Source organism: Acinonyx jubatus, chromosome X, assembly GCF_027475565.1.
Source record: "Acinonyx jubatus isolate Ajub_Pintada_27869175 chromosome X, VMU_Ajub_asm_v1.0, whole genome shotgun sequence".
Lineage (NCBI taxonomy): Eukaryota > Metazoa > Chordata > Mammalia > Carnivora > Felidae > Acinonyx > Acinonyx jubatus.
Window position 1 is genome coordinate 27,489,512 of NC_069389.1, and position 16,844 is coordinate 27,506,355.

At 37.2% G+C, this 16,844-nt stretch overlaps 1 protein-coding gene across 16 annotated transcripts in view; it reads right to left on the minus strand.

The window, feature by feature from the left end:
- Positions 1-16,844, minus strand: part of DMD (dystrophin) — a 2,092,562-nt gene that overhangs the window by 1,244,928 nt on the left and 830,790 nt on the right. For all 16 annotated transcript variants that reach the window (XM_053201917.1, XM_053201921.1, XM_053201923.1 and 13 more), the window contains 2 exons: positions 15,987-16,121; positions 14,220-14,369 (listed from right to left, as the gene is read on the minus strand). In XM_053201917.1, the coding sequence (XP_053057892.1) occupies positions 14,220-14,369; positions 15,987-16,121 (285 nt within the window). The remainder of the gene's footprint in view (positions 1-14,219; positions 14,370-15,986; positions 16,122-16,844) is intronic.

The window sequence follows — 16,844 nt, forward strand, 5'->3', positions numbered from 1 at the left end:
TAAATCCAGCTAGTAGAAACTACTTTTTAAAGTATGATGTGGGTGATGGCGATTAAGGAGGGCACTTGTGATGAACACCAGGTGATGTATGTAAGTGTTTAATCACTAAATTCTACACCTGAAACTAATATTATAATGTATTTTCACTAAATGAAATTTAAGTAAAAACTTGGAAAAAATGAAGCATTAAGTTTTGCAGTTTATGGACAGTTTAGGAAAAAAGAGAGGTAAATATTATTTTAAGTATTTTATAGAATAAGAGGTGGATTCTCAGTTTGCTATTTTTTTTACAGAAAATTTATATACTTCTCAGTAAATTGGATATATCAAAACTCTTATGACTAACAGTAATTTGATAAGTGATTTAATATCACACATACCTATTTTCATTAGCTTAATATTTTTGACTAAAAAATACATACTTATACCTCAGCAGTAAACAGATGAAGAGACAGCACTTTTTTTTCCTTTCTTTTTCTTTCTTTCTTTCTTTCTTTCTTTCTTTCTTTCTTTCTTTCTTTCTTTCTATTTTAACATTTGGCCTCTGTAATCATCAGGAGAGTAGTTTTAATATCTCTTTAGGGTGACAACCTATTTACAGAGACAGGCAAATGTATTAATTTATTTCTTAAGGACCCACTAGCATCAAGAGGTCTAAAAGTGGACCTCATGTAATTGAAATTAAAAAAAAAAAACAGGGTTCACACAGAAAAACATTGGTGGCTTATGTAGATCTGCAGAGACTACCTTTCAGATCTGTTAGGAGAGATGGTGGTAAAGAAAGAGAAGAGCCAAGATTACTTTTAATGTTTCTGGCCTTACAAAAGGCCATATTTCATTCTTTCACATTGCCAAGTAGTATTCCATTGTGTATATCGTCTTTTGTAGCAACGTGGATGGAACTGGACAGTGTGATGCTAAGTGAAATAAGTCATACAGAGAAAGACAGATACCGTATGTTTTCACTCTTATGTGGATCCTGAGAAACTTAACAGAAGACCATGGGGGAGGGGAAGGAAAAAAAAAAAGTTAGAGAGGGAGGGAGCCAAAGCATAAGAGACTCTTAAAAACTGAGAACAAACTGAGGGTTGATGGGGGGTAGGAGGCAGGGGAGGGTGGGTGATGGGCACTGAGGAGGGCACCCGTTGGGATGAGTACTGGGTGTTGTATGGAAACCAATTTGACAATAAATTTCATATTAAAAAATGTTTCTGGCCTGAGAAAATTAAAGAATGAGTTGGCGAGAATAAATATGGTGAAAAATGTGTTGGATAGGTTTGACAGGAACTCAAATCTAAATATGTTAAGTTTCAGTTGCCTATTACCTATCTAAGTAGTGATCTATAATACCAAGATGGATATATAGGTCTAGAGTTTAGGGCAGAGGTTTGTACTAGAGAGAATATTTTGAAAATCATTAACATGCACAGGGGTAGTCAAAGCCACAACCCTGCATAACATATCAAAATGAGTGAATATATAAAGAAAAGAGAGCATAAAGCTTAAAAATTATTTTCTGTATAACTCACCTCCTGCCATGGATGCACATCATCTACAGCTACATATAAAATAATTCCGTTTATAAAAGACCTGAGCACTAGTTGAATAGCTGCTTTACAGTCCACAATAAAAGGGTCACATCAACATGATCAGGAGAAACAGAAACATCATCTCACCAAAAAACACCGCTCAAGGTGCAGTGGCTCCAAGTTGGGATGGATCTCACAATTCTAGAGTTTCTCCTGGGGCATGAGGGGTTCAAACCCCACATCAGGCACCCCAACCCTTGGACCTACAACAGACAGATTAGCCCCCAAAGCATCTACCTTTGAAAAACAATGAGGCTTATATCCAAAAGACACATATATAGAAAAACAACATATAAAATCTATGGGGTGCAGTAAAAGCAATTCTAAGATGGAAGTTAGAAGAAGGAAATAATAAAAATTAGGTTGAAAACAAATGAAACAGTAAAAAAACAACAAAAAAATCAATAAACCGAAGATATGATTCTTTGCAAAAATAAACAAAACTGACAAATGTTTAACTAGATACACCAAGAAAAGACAAAGGCTCAAATAAGTAAAATCAGAAATAAAAGGGGAGAATTTACAACTGACACCACAGAAATACAAAGGATCCTAAGAAACTACTATGAACAATTTAATCAACCTACAACAATGGATAAATTCCTAGAAACACACAATCTTCCAATACTGAACCATAAAGAAACAGAAAATCTGAATAGACTGGTTATTAGTAAGAAAACTGAATCAGTAATCAAAAACCTCCTAACACAAAAGTGTAGTCCAACTCTTTCAAAAAACTGAAGAGGAGGGAATGCTTCTGAATATATTTCACAAGGCCAGCTTTACCGTGATACTAAACCCAGTAAGAACACCACAAAAGAAAAGAAAAGGAAAGGAAAGGAAAGGAAAGGGAAGGGAAGGGAAGGGAAGGGAAGGGAAGGGAAGGGAAGGGAAGGAAAAGAAAATCACGGGCCAATATGCCTGATGAACAAAGATGCAAAATTCTTTAATAAAATATTAGGAAACTGAATTCAAAAAAAAACATTAAAAGGATCATACACCAGGAAGCTTGGGTGACTCAGGTCAGTTAAGCTTCTGACTCTTGATTTTGGCTCAGGTGCTGAGATTGAGCCCCTCTTTGGGCTCTGGGCTGACAGCTCAGAACCTGCTTGGGATCTCTCTCTGCCTCTCTCTGCCTCTCCTCCACTTGTGCACGTATGCTCTCACACTCCCTCGGTCTCGCTCTCTCTCAAAATCAATAAACATTAAAAAAAAAAAAAAAAAAAGGATCCTACGCTATGATCAACTGGGATATATTCCGGGGATGCAAGTGTGGATCAACATTCATAAATCAATCAATGTGATATACCACATTAACAAAATGAAGGATAAAAATTATATAATAGCATCAATAAATACAAAAATGTTTGGCACAATTCGACTTCCATTCTTGATAATAACTCTCAACAAAGTGGGTATATAGGGAACATACCTCAACATAATAAAGGCCACATGTAATAAGCCCACAGCTAACATCGTACTCAATGGTAAAAAGGTGAAAGCTTTCCCTCTAAGATGAAGAGACAAGGATTCTCTCTCTTGCTACTTTTATTCAACATAGTATTGGACATGTTAGCCAGATCCAAGTAATTAGGCAAGAAAAGGAAATAAAAATCATCCAAGTTGGAAACAAAGAAGTAAAAATCACTATTTGCAGATTACATGGTACTATATATATAAAAACCCTAAAAACTCCACCAAAAAATGTCAGAACTAAAAAAATGAATTCGGCAAAGTTGCATGATATAAAATCAATGCGTACAAATATGCTGCAATTCTATACACAAAAAATGAACTTTCAAAAAGAGAATAAAACAATCCTATTTACAATTACATCAAAAAAAGCAAAATACTTAGGAGTATTTACCAAGGAGGCAAAAGACCTGTATAGACTGAAAGCTGGCAAGACACTGATGAAATAAATTGAAGAAGACACAAATAAATGAAAAGACATTCCATGCTCATGGATTGGAAAATTAATATCATTAAAATGTCCATATTACCCAAAACAATCTACAGATTCAGCATAATCCCCATCTAAATTCCAACTACATTTTTCACAGAACCAGAACAAACAATTCTAAAACTTCTATCGAACCACAGAAGACCCCAAACAGCCAAAGACCTAGAAAAAGAAGAAGGCTGGAGGCATCACACTGTATATTACAAAACTATAGTAATCAATAGAGGATGGCTTGTGCATAAGAGTAGAGACACAAATCAATGGTACAGAATCGAGAGCCCAGTAATAAACTCACACATATACGGTCAATTAACTTACAACAAAGGAGGCAAGAATAAACAATTGTGGAAAAGACATTCTTCAACAAATGGTGTTATGAACACTGGATAGCCACATGCAGAAAAGAAGAAAAAAGAAAGAAACTGGACGCTATCTTACACCATACACAAAAATTAGCTTAAAGTGAATTAAAGACTTTATTGTAAGACATGAATCCATAAAACTCCTAGAAAAAACAAATGGTAAGCTCCTTGACATCAATCTTGGTGATGATTTTTTGGATTTGACTCCAAAAGCAAAGACACCCAAAGCTAAAACAAACAAGCAGGACTACATCAAACTAAAAAGCTTCTGCACAGGAAAACAAATCAACAAATAAGGAAATGACAACATACCAAATGAAGGAAAATATTTGCAAATTGTCTATCTGATAAGAGGTTAATATCCTAAATATATAAAGAACTCATACAAAACAGCAAAAAAAAAAAAGGAAAAAAAGAAAAACAAACAAACAAGCAAAAAACACAAAAACCAATGTGAACAAAAAAGGGGCAGATTATCACTATAGACATTTTTCCAAAGAAGATACACAAGTAGCCAACAGTCACATGAAAAGATAAATGTTCAACATCACTAATCAAAAGGGAAATGTAAATGAAAACCACAATGAGATGTCACCTGATACCTGTGAGAATGGCTATTATCAAAAAAAGAAAAACAAAAACAAAAACAAGAAATAACAAGTGTTGGTGAGGAAACCCCTGTACACCATTGGTGGGAAAGGAAATTTGGTCAGAGACTCTGGAAAACAGTATGGCAGATCCTCAAAAAATTAAAAATAGAACTACCATACGATCTGGCAAATCCAACTCTGGGTATTTAACCAAAGAAAATGAAAACACAAATTCAAAAAGATATATGCACCTCTATGTTCACTGCAGTATTATTTATAATATCCAAGATATGGAAACAATTTAAGTGCCCAATGATGGAAGAATGGAAGAAAATGTGATCTAATTCATAATGGAATTTGACTGAGACAGACAGACGGACAGATAATGGAATACTACTCAGCCATAAAAAAGAAATGAAATCTAGGCGTGCCTAGGTGGCTGAGTCAGTTGAGCATCCAATTTCAGCTCAGGTAATGATCTCACAGTTTGTGGGTTTGAGTCCCATGTCAGGCATTGCACTGAATGTATGGAGCCTGCTTTGGATTCTGTATTCCTCTCTCTCTGCCCTTACCTGGCTCAGTCACTCTCCCTCCCCGCTCCACCCACCGCCCTCTCTCCTTCTCTCTCTCTCTCTTTCAAAAGCTAGTAAACATAAAAAATTTTTTAAAAAGAATGAAATCTTGCCATTTGCAACAATATAGATGGACCATGGGTCTATATTACACTAAGTGAAGTAAGTCACACAGAGAAACACAAATATCATGTGATTTCACTTGCATGTAGAATCTAAAAAAAAAAAATGAAATACAACAAAACAAAACTCATAGATACATAGAACATAAAAGTGGTTGCCAGAGGAGAGGCAAGGTGGGGGTGACCAAAGTGGGCAAAGGGAGTTCAAGAGCTACAAACCTGCAGTTATAAAATACGTAAGTCAGGAGGTTATAATATACATGTTGACTACAGTCAGTAATATTGTGGTGCATTTGTGAAAGTTTCTAAGAGAAAAAATCCTAAAAGTTTGCATCACAAGAAAAAAAAGTAAGTTTGCAAGGTAATGGATGGTAACAAGATATGTGCTGATCACAGGGTATATAATATAAAGTCATTATGATATATTCCTGAAACTTATGTTATATGCCAATTATACTTCAATAAAAAATGTCTAATGTCAGTCTAAGATTCATTCCTTCATAGGTGATCTGTCTTACCTCTCTGGTTGCTAATACATAATTTGTCTTTGGAATTCTGCAGTTTCAATGTGATATGTCTAAGAGTAGATTTCTATTTATTCTGCCTGTCGTACATTGTGCCTTCTGGTTAAGTGGATTTAGTCACTGGCTCTGGAAATTTTTCTTCAACATGCTTCACATATTCTACCAAATCCATTCATTATTTTATTCTCTTCTTCAGAATCTCCCATTAGACATAAGTTAAATGTTCATCATCTGCCCCCAAAGATATTTTGTCTTCCTGTTCATATTTTCTACCTCCTTAATTTTTGGTTCTAAACTCTGTATATTATTTTTCAATTTCCTCTTAATTTTTCTTCAACTGTTTAAAAAATGTTAGACATATCCTTATGAAGTTTTAGCATGTTAATTTTAATTTCAGGAGGTTTATTTTGATCGTTTCAAATCTTGTCAATTTTTTCACGTATTTAATACTAATATCATTTATACCTTAAATATTTTATCTGCTTCTTTAGTACTAATAATCTGGTAATTCTAATATGTGACATAGAGGATGTGGTCTAAATTAGCTCTGTGTTCTATGCAATGATTTTGCCTCATGAAGTCTTGGGGGTTATTTTTGTTTGTTTTTGTTGTTTGTTTTTTATTTTTGAGAGAGATCTTGAGAAGGGGAGGAGCGGAGAGAGGGAGACACAGAATCCAAAGCAGGCTCCAAGCTCCGAGCTGTCAGCACAGAGCGTGATGCGGGGCTGGAACTCACAAACCACAAGATCATGACCTTAGCCGAAGTGGGACGCTTCACTGACTGAGCCACCAGGGCGCCCCTTGCTTGTGCGTTATTTTTATTGTGAGCTCCAATTTCACCAAATTTAATCTGTAGGAATACTAAGGGCAATTTTCTTTCTAAAAGATTTGGATTTGCGCCTGACTAGTGCTAGGGTGCTACCAACCTAGAGCCACTTAGTCTCTTGTTTTGGCAATTCTTTGACCCTTATTGATAATACACACTGAAATAACAGATCGTCACAGGAACAGGCACACATTTACAAATTTTAAGATGAGATGAATATAACTATTTTTATTATAACTTCTAGACTCAGTAGGAAGAGAAATGGATCTATTTTTATATTGTTACCTTGTGCCACAAGACAGAATACCCCTGCCCATCATTTCACTGAAGACGTAATAGATAATATTTACTGAGCAATTTTAAGCAGGCTTGTATAGGTTCTCTTTTCAGCTCCCCAGTGTGGCTTGAGCCTGAAACTCATCTTTCTCTTCTAACGAAGAGAATTTTGCCCCAGCTTGCCAAAAATATGGGTTGCTAGTTTTTAACACCAGGGTAACACTACGGCCAGTCCTCAAAGTTGCCTAACTTCTATGGCTTCAGTTTCATCTATTTTTTTTTCCCTCTCCCGTAAAGGCAAACTTATCCTTCCTTGCAGGAGAAAAAAAAACATGTGAAAGTGTATTTATTGGAAATTTCCCAGTATCTTGATGTCTTGCAGGAGGCATTTTAGAATACTTCGTCTGCTTCATCCATGGAAACGGAAGTTCGCTTCATTTCAACATCTGTGAAGTACGCTGATCAAATCTACCTCATTAAAACTAATGTGGGAATTAAGTTTTATACTGTCTATCATTGCTTAGCACAAAGAATGGCATGAAAAAACACTCAATAAATATTAGCTATTACTATTATCATTGGTTGATATTTTCTAAGAAGTAAACATATTGAAAAATCATAAAGCATTAGACAAATGGCTTTCCAATAAAAATGTCAGCCTCATGACTGATACGCTGTCAGTTATTTTTCTGGACTGCTTTACAGTTTTTCTTCAATCAATATGTGTCTATTCAGGTCTCTGTGTGCTAACGTAGATGTGACAGTGAGTGAACAATTGAAAGTCAAAATTACCTGGGACAATTAATTGGTCCCTCAAGCTGCTTATCATTAAAATTACTATTAAAGCAGAATTAACGAACTCAGATTTTGCTCTTCTCTTTTACGCTGTTATTTAATGCCAGGTGAAAGCATTTACAGATGACTTTGAAAGGGACAGAAGTTGGGCTGTTAATAATTCACAAGAAGGATGAAACAATGACTAATCAAGAGAAGTGGCAAAGACTTTCGACTTCCAAATGTGTGATTTTAAGATTTAGGACTCTAAGATGATTTCTTTTAGTCATCCCTAATACTTTTAAGCTCATGCTATAAGCTTTCCTTAGAAATCGGCAAACCAGTGAACTGCAATATTCACTTCTCACAGGCAGCTTTTACTGTTAATATAAGGAAAAGATCATTGTGACTGGAGGTACTACGGTCAAATGGTCATGTGCCCAGGCTCCAAGTGCAAAGAGACTTGGGTCTAAATGCTTGATAGCCTCTTACTATCTCCATGGCCTCAGATACCATTTCCATTTCTATACAAGAGGTTGTACAGGACCTTAAAACATATGGCTATGGCGCCAACAAATGAAAAAATGCATGCTGAACACTTAGAGCAGTGACTGGTCCTTTGTAACCATTAGATTATTATTGCTCTTATTATGTATTTTGCTGTATCACTAACAAATCTTCTGTAGCTCCGTTAGTCTGTAAAAAGTTGTAAAAATCAGATGATTTGGTCTGATTTTTGGAGCTGTTTCTTGGCTTGCTAACCATCTTCCAAATCATTACTACGAGTAGAAAATGTAGTGCCATGTGATTAGGAAGAGTGAATGATGCCTTTTCAAGGAATGGAAATAATTTATTACTTATCTGAATGCAAACTCACACTCTCAAATTAGGAACGGGATCTAGCGTATCTCTTAAATATTCATAGGCAATAAAAACTCTGGCTGTTTGATTGATTTAACAGGCAACTGAATGTTTCCTTTGCTCTGCATAATTGCAGCTATAAGAAACATTAGGTGGGCAATATAAAAAAATCCACAAACCTCTGACATGGGCATTTAATTGAGAAGAAAATGGGCTAAGGCTCATCTTCAAAGGGCACTTTGTTTATTAATGGAAAAACCATTTTTCTTTAGCCAACAACAACAAAAACAAGAAAATTATGGCTTAAATTTAGAATTTTTCACTATAACAATCCAACACACTGTATAGATGGTTTTGGAAAATACAAGAAATCAATTTAAAAACCATTACTGTAATCATTTTATCTCCTCAGCCCCTTGGATAATTTATCCCAAGGTTCTTTCTACACTGAACCAAACATGAGTCTTCTCAACTAAATATTCAGTGGGAACACCCAAATGATTAATTTAACTAATAAATTATTAGGTATTTCTCTATTACCTAAGTAGTTTTGGAAATGCCCAAAGAACCCAGCTTATACTCTGAGAAAGAGGAAAACTCTGTCACTACCCATCATTTTAACTCAACATCATATCTTTAAAGGTGCAGCAGATTAAAGACTAGCACAAAGGAATTTGAGAAGAATATTATCTCCAACATATGTTTTTTTTTTTTCTAAAGCACCAAACTTGCCTTTTTCTGACTGCCAAATTACTCTCAGGTTATTATTGGTTAGATATCTCATATTAGCATAGGCAGGACCGATACCGGTTTTAAGTTAATTTCAACTTACTTAGTTTTACAACATTATGCCTGATAGACTATTGGGGCATAAGTAAAGACTTTCCAATTTTAAGACTTAGGGTATGATAAAAAATCCTTTTATCAGTGTTCTGCATTTATCTAAGCAATGAAAGTATGTGCATTTCACTGTTTTTCATATTGGAATATATGCATTTCTTTGTTTACCGCTGACCTTGGTGGGATGCACACACATACACACAAACACAAAAGAATCCACACACATTGCTTTGAGGATAGGTACTATAGCAAACAACCTAGTAAAAATAAAACAGCATTCATTTATTGAATACATACTATGCTCTTAGCACTATAGTAAGCACTTTCCACACAGTATTTTGTATTTTGCTCAGGAGATCCCTATGAAACAGGCGATGTTATCAGAGACGAGAAAATGGAAACTTGAAAAAATTACCCAAGGTCACATAGCTGATGAGTTATACAGGGATGTGCCAGTTATCAACTCACTGCCTCTAAACAATTGGTTGTGATACTAGAGTGTTTCTCTTTTGCCGACTGGAATGATGCTAAACTTTGTCAGTAGAGGGCACTGGAGTAACACTGGGGGGAAGTAAAGACTTTCCTGTTTCACTTCTCTTTTGCTTCCTTGGCTCTGTGTTGACCCATAGGATACCTAGCAAAGCTTAACTCCTCTGTTCCCAACTCTCCCTCCCAGAAATTTCAGCATTACCCTCTACTGATGCCTTCTAACAAGCTCTGCACGTGCCCCAGTAGCAGGTTCATCATGGGTGGCAAATCCATAGGCAGCTTCCTGCCGTCCAAGCTGGTTTCCCTAAGTTCAATAGCATTGGCCACAGGTGGCTTCCTAGCAAACGCAACAGGCACACCCTCCGGCCTCCCAGCAATTCAAGGGCATCCCCCACAGGCTACTTCCCCGTGAATTTTATCCGCACGGCACTCCAAGATTCTGTTGACACAGGCTTCAGCCCACTGACTATGTACTAGCTCTGGTGGGGTCAGCCCAGACAATTTCTTTGCCGTCTCATGGGCTGGAGTCACACTCTTGCCAAACAGGTTTGAATCCCAGTCTTGTGTAGAGCTCCTCGCTTTCCTCATCAGTTCCTTCCTTGGGTACTATGCCTCCACCTTAGGGTATTCTTTTTGAGTTGTCTTCTGTTTTCTCTTAAAAATTAATTCCCAGCAGATAGTTTATAGTTACTTGTATTAAACCTTCCCCGTTCAAGTTACTGTGTTGTTTCTGTGACCTGTCTAACCCTAATACCGAGAAAGGGACTAGCGCAACCGAAGTGTTTGTGATTCAATATTCAGTGATTTAACAACTCAGTTTGGATACAGCAGAGTAGGTGTTCAAACAAGGTTTGTTTCTGAGGTTAATTTTTATTCATTTGGGGAAAATGCCTGGTTCTGTACCAAAGACCTTTGCGATACAGGTCAAACAGAAGTCATTTTTGTGTTACTCAAGATATGCAAGAATATTACATAAATGAGCCTGAGGCCAAGGTCGGGTCAGAGAATGATCTGTCCCTAAGGATAGAATAGATAGACTGCACACTGTTAATGATCACAATTTGGGCCTTTTCACAGCTTAGCCAGGGTTGGTTTTTACAACATGACTTTTGATTTTTTTGCTTGAAACACGATTTCTGACTTGACACTAACATTCAAATATAAATAAAAGCACACTCCAACTCTGCATCAAACTCCAAATTTAAGTGAACTTTGAATTAGTTACCACCTATGAGTAACTCCTCTTATTCACATCCAGTAACAGAGCAACAAGAGTGAAAGGCCAAGGGACTGTTTGGAATCCCCTTTCCAACCCTTTGTACTGATATAGATAAAGGCTGACTAAACTACTCAAGAAAGAAAGTGGCAGGATTCAAAACCATTCAGAAGATCCCTGCAAGCGACCTTCACACTCATCTGCCCCACCGTCACCTACCCCTCTGTGAGATCTGGGGGTTCTCCTATTCCAGACTTCTTTCCAATTTACAAACGTGATCAAACTTCTCCCTCACTGAAATAACTAACCAAAGGTTTCCTGCATACTTTCCTAACATAGGATCGTAGCTTAGGGGGATACCATCCCCCTTAGGATCTTTCTTTCCCTCTGTAGCCAATGGTGCAAACTTGCCTTCCCCCTCCTCTTCCCCAATGTCTTCTGTAATGCCTCGGCATTGTTCTCACTGTCCTCAGGGAAACTCCATCAGAAGTGTTGTGGTAAATGTCATAAGTTATGTCCTTTTTGCCCAATTGTGTCTTCACCTTACCAGGCCCCTCTATTGTATTTGACAATTTTTTCATGCCTTGTCTTAATAAACTGGTACCTCTTAAGCACCCTGCTTTCAACTTGAGTCTCCTTATACCTCCGTGACCGTTCATTCTCGTTGCCTTTGTCAACACCATTTCCTAACCCTTAATTTTATGTATAATGCCTAAATACTGTCCGTGATTCATTTTCTTTTGGCTTACCTGGGGTGATGCCATGAACTTTACAGTTTTAACTAGCACGTGGCCTGGTAAATCCTACATCTGTAAAACTAGTGTGGATCACTCTAACTCCAGACGTGTGGATGGATCTCTCTTTTACTGACTTACAGAATATCCCCACCTAGACACCTTGTCGGTACTAGTCAACTTCGTTGATACCCTACCACATAACCCCGTACCCTCAATGGCTCTGAGTTCACCTGAAGCTATGGTGGCCAGTTTCTGCTAGCACTATAACATTCCCCCTGTAAGCACACACGCTTCATACTTTGACTGCCCTCAACAGTCCAGAAGTGCTGGGATTTTAAGCACCTGAGGGCAATCCTCCAACAAAAAGAGAGGGAAATTGGTGAATAAACACTCGAATTTCCATGAGCTCAGGGGGACAATTCTGAGCATGTTCTGGAGCACTGGTGTTCTACATGATTTCCATAAAGCTCCCAGTTGGACTACCCTGTCACTTACAGTGGAAACTCACTGATAAAAGTACCCTTCATCAACCTTCCAAGCTTTCATTCCGCCATTCCCCCCCACTCCCTCACTTGTCCTTCTTGGTATTATCTTCCAAACTGACTACCAGCGCCCAAGTCCTTGACTCAGGGATTGCTTTTAGTTGGTATCAAACTTAAGCAGGCACTTCAGGATCAATGGAGATAAAAAGTGACATGTGATTTTTCACCTCCAAACTTGCTTTCTTTTTTCTTATTTTCTCCATCTTGTTTATGAAAAATAAGAGATACCCAGTCACCTGAATCAGAAACCTAGATGGTCTCCTAGATGTTTCATTTTCACTGTACCTGTCACTACTGCCCTTGCCTTCAACTGAGCTAAAAATATCACTAGTTCCTTGGTCTCACTACCTGCCATCCCCCTATCTCTTATACCACGTACCCTCCATAGCCTCTGTGGGGGTAATGTGATCTGAATGAGGCACCTCTCTTCTCCTTCCCCCTTACATTTTAAACCCTTCAGTTGTTTCCTGAGTGCATGGTTATAGACCAGACTGTTTGAGAAGCAGAGATCTCTGTCAGCAGCCCTGCTCCTGCCTACTTGTTCAATACTGCCTTCAGACGCTCCTCCACCTGTACGTTATGCTCCAACAAAACCAAACGTTTTGCAGATGTGCATATATAACCCCCCTCATATTTCCAAGTGTTTGAACGTGTATGTCTACCCATCTGGAATCACCCTCTTACACTTGCCCATTTGGCAATCTCCTACTCTACTTTTAAAATGTCATTTACAGCGAATTTTCTCTAGGAAAGGTACGCCAAACGCCTTCCAATGCCGACCCACACAGGTGTGCACCCTTTTTCTGGGTTCTCTAACCCTCTGTGATTAACTTTTAAACACACCTTTTTGCAGCTTATAAGGATACTATTTGTTTTAATGTCCCAAACACACTAAGAGATCAGTGACTTTTTGTGTAACTACTCAGTGTCTATAAGTAATGAAGGAGAAGAACTTTCCCGACTTATTACTTAACCTTAGAACATGGTCTCACATGTTATAGACATACTTAGTAAGTGGAGATAAAACTAAACTTCATTATGACCTACGTTTTTCTTGTTGACAATCCATTCTTGATTTAGGAGAGTGTACACAAAACACTATTTGATTGGGAGTAATAGGTTATTTTCTCTTAACTTTGATTTAAAAATTTAAAAAAAACCACACACCATCAATTTTAAGTATGAAAATTCCTCTGTTATATATAAGTTAAAACTCTTTAATAGTACTTGGGAAGAATTAACTATTTCTAGAGTAGTAATAGGATCACACGCACTACTAACCCATCACACATGACAATAACATGTGTGTGCATGCATTGAGAAAGGTGGGCAGAGAGGGAGGAAGGTCAGGGGAGAGGGAGAAAGGGACAGGGGTACCTACACATGCTGGGTAACCTTGGGAAGGGAAAAGAATTCTGTGGTCAGTTAAGATCTGACATAGAACACTAGACTAACTTGTCTGTTTGTGAACTTGAGCACATTACTATATTTGGCACGTCTCAGTTTCCTGTTAAAACCCATACTTTATAATGTGTCTGTAAGATAAAATACTAAAGAGTGCATGTAAATAATTTACTCATGTTCAGCACGTGACAATTTCTTAAACCTGGAAGCTGAGCTAATATTGAAAGTACTCTTCATTTTATCAGAGATGGAAACCATTTGAAAAGATTTTTCAGGGGCGCCTGGGTGGCGCAGTCGGTTAAGCGTCCGACTTCAGCCAGGTCACGATCTCGCGGTCCGGGAGTTCGAGCCCCGCGTCGGGCTCTGGGCTGATGGCTCAGAGCCTGGAGCCTGTTTCCGATTCTGTGTCTCCCTCTCTCTCTGCCCCTCCCCCGTTCACACTCTGTCTCTCTCTGTCCCAAAAATAAATAAACGTTGAAAAAAAAATTAAAAAAAAAAAAAAAGAAAAGATTTTTCACTCTTCTCGTCATACCTCTTCATGTAGTTCTCTCCAACGAGAATTAAACGTCTCAAGTTCCTCATTGATCAGTTCATCCATGACTCCACCATCTGTTAGGGTCTGTGCCAATATGCGAATCTGATTCGGGTTATCCTCTGAATGTTGCATCAAATTTTCAAGTGACTGAAACACATTTGCGATAATTACTATTTCCCTTCTTTCTCTAAATATATTGAATTAACACAAAATGCTTAGTATCTTCTTATTTACAGATCATTAAGTTAAAAGCAATTTCAAGCAATACGTAATTGGGATAATCAAACATCAAAGATCATTGTTATTAAAACATAGGATGTTTTCGCAGGTATATCTTCATGGGCCTGTGGCAGGACTGTGGGCTGGGGTACTTAAAACTTATTCACAACCACCTTCTTCTGTGATGGCCTCTACTTTTACACCTGGAAAGACAGAATACTCAATTTCTCAACGTCTTTTATAGCTAGTGATGGCTAACTGACATGATTCTGACAATATACACAGGTAGAAATTCAAGAGCAGTTTCCCTTCCCAAATTAAAAAAAGAAAGAAAAAGCTGTAACATTTAGAAAAAAATCCCTTTGCCCTTCATACTTTTCACACACACCCAGCTTTTAGGTGGAGCAGCCATCTTTGGACTGAAAGGCAAGAAAGAAAAGGATGAAGTCCTTCCATCTGACAATTTAATAGGATAACTGCATCATCACACCCCTTGCTCTGGCCACCATGCTTCTTCTACTAATGCACTGTGTGCGCTGCCTCTTTTTTGGAAGATGCATCACATGACTGATTGACAAGGAATGCTTCATCAGTTCACACCTCTGAAGAGGGCAGGACCAACATTAGGGTCCATTTCTGACCACTCTCATTGTTCTCCGATCCCTCTTCAGGTTCTACAAGTCTCTTGAGGAAAGCAGTAAGTTGGATATATGATGTGTAGGTTTCTGTTCTAACATTCCAGAGTCTCAATGCTATCTAAGGAATCATTGTTTCCAATTTTCTTCCCATCTTAATTTATGTACCTCACTTTAGCGTATTTACACAGGGACTGCATTGCAAATGGGCCTATATAAAACCACACAGCTAAACTACATATTCATTATATATGAAGGGTAACCAAAAGTACAATAAGATGGACAGAACATAAATTATTGTTCGAAGTTCACATAAATCAAAGTTTATACATGCAAATTCCTTTAAATTTTACTTTTGAAAGGTCTTCAAAATAAAACTTGAGAGGGTACTAAGATTCTGTAGTACAGAAAACGTAGTGCATTTTAAGGATATATTTCTAATATCAGAGCATGCCCATTTGATACTTCACAACATTGTGTAAGGTACAAATTCATGCTTTTAAATAATTTAAAAGTATGGCTCAAAAATAATAAAAGTATATTTCAATGCAGTAAGTGTAGCTTTTACACTGGAAATAACGTTTTATATTATCGTCCCGTTTAGCTCTACTGCAAAGGAGGAAGCCTGTGCATTCAAACTGTCTTTGCAGGTCTGGATGTGGAAGATTGACGCAGTAAAGAAAAGTGACAACAGAGAACCTCATAATTCAGAAAAAGACAGATGTCCTTTGGAAGAGGTTATTTAAAGCCTCTTTAAAACCTTGAAGGTTTCTAGAAGACACAAAGGCTTCACCCAAAGTGCCAGTGTGGGGTGCGGGGAGGCATTAGCAAGTATGCTCTGTACTTTCTACTTGGTACTGGGCGTCCAGTGCATATCAATTATGATCGTCTAGATTAATTCACCACTTACATCCAGCACCTCAGAGATTTCCTCAGCTCCACTAGGAATATTTTCCGTGGTTTTAAGTTTGAATTCTACTTCGTTTAGCCACTTGTTTGCCTTCTCCAAGTATGACAATAATTCGTGCCAGCACGCCCAAACTTCCTAAGAAAGAAATACATAGCACAGATGAAATATTTCATACAAAAGTGACTTGACACTTTGGAATTTCCATTTGTAAAACTCTGAAAATAGAACATGTTTATTTCACATCATTCACCCTGGTCATGCTGATCATCTAATATGTTTATAATTACTAATCATTAAGGAAACCTTCTATTACAAAAATTAATTACAGGGTCAGTGATTTACTTTTTCTAAATAGAAAAATGATTCATCAACAACGGAGTATGGAAAATAAAAGAAATAAAAGAATACCTAAAAATGCATATACAAATCTAACATCTCAAAACATTAACCATGACCACTTTTCTGTGACCTCCTTTAAACTTTATCACATGTAAGTAATTTGATAGTTAACATTAAAGTACATATTTAGTTATAGTGCTCTTGAAACCTTACACCATACAATTTTTCCATATTACGAAGAAGACATTTTTAATGAAAATCTCAAATTTCATTAAAGTGGCTATACTTTTGTTTTCTTAACAATCAACACTTTTTGGGTAGTTAGACTATTTTTAGTTTTATTCGCTATTATAAATTTGAGGTGAGCATCATCAGGGGATATGGATATTCTTCCCTATTTCAAATTATTTCTTTCAGGTATATTAAGAGGAATATGACTAGTAACTATTTCAAGGCTATGACTATTTTTAAATGGCTTGCGATATGTATTAAAAAATGATGACTAATAAACAAACATAC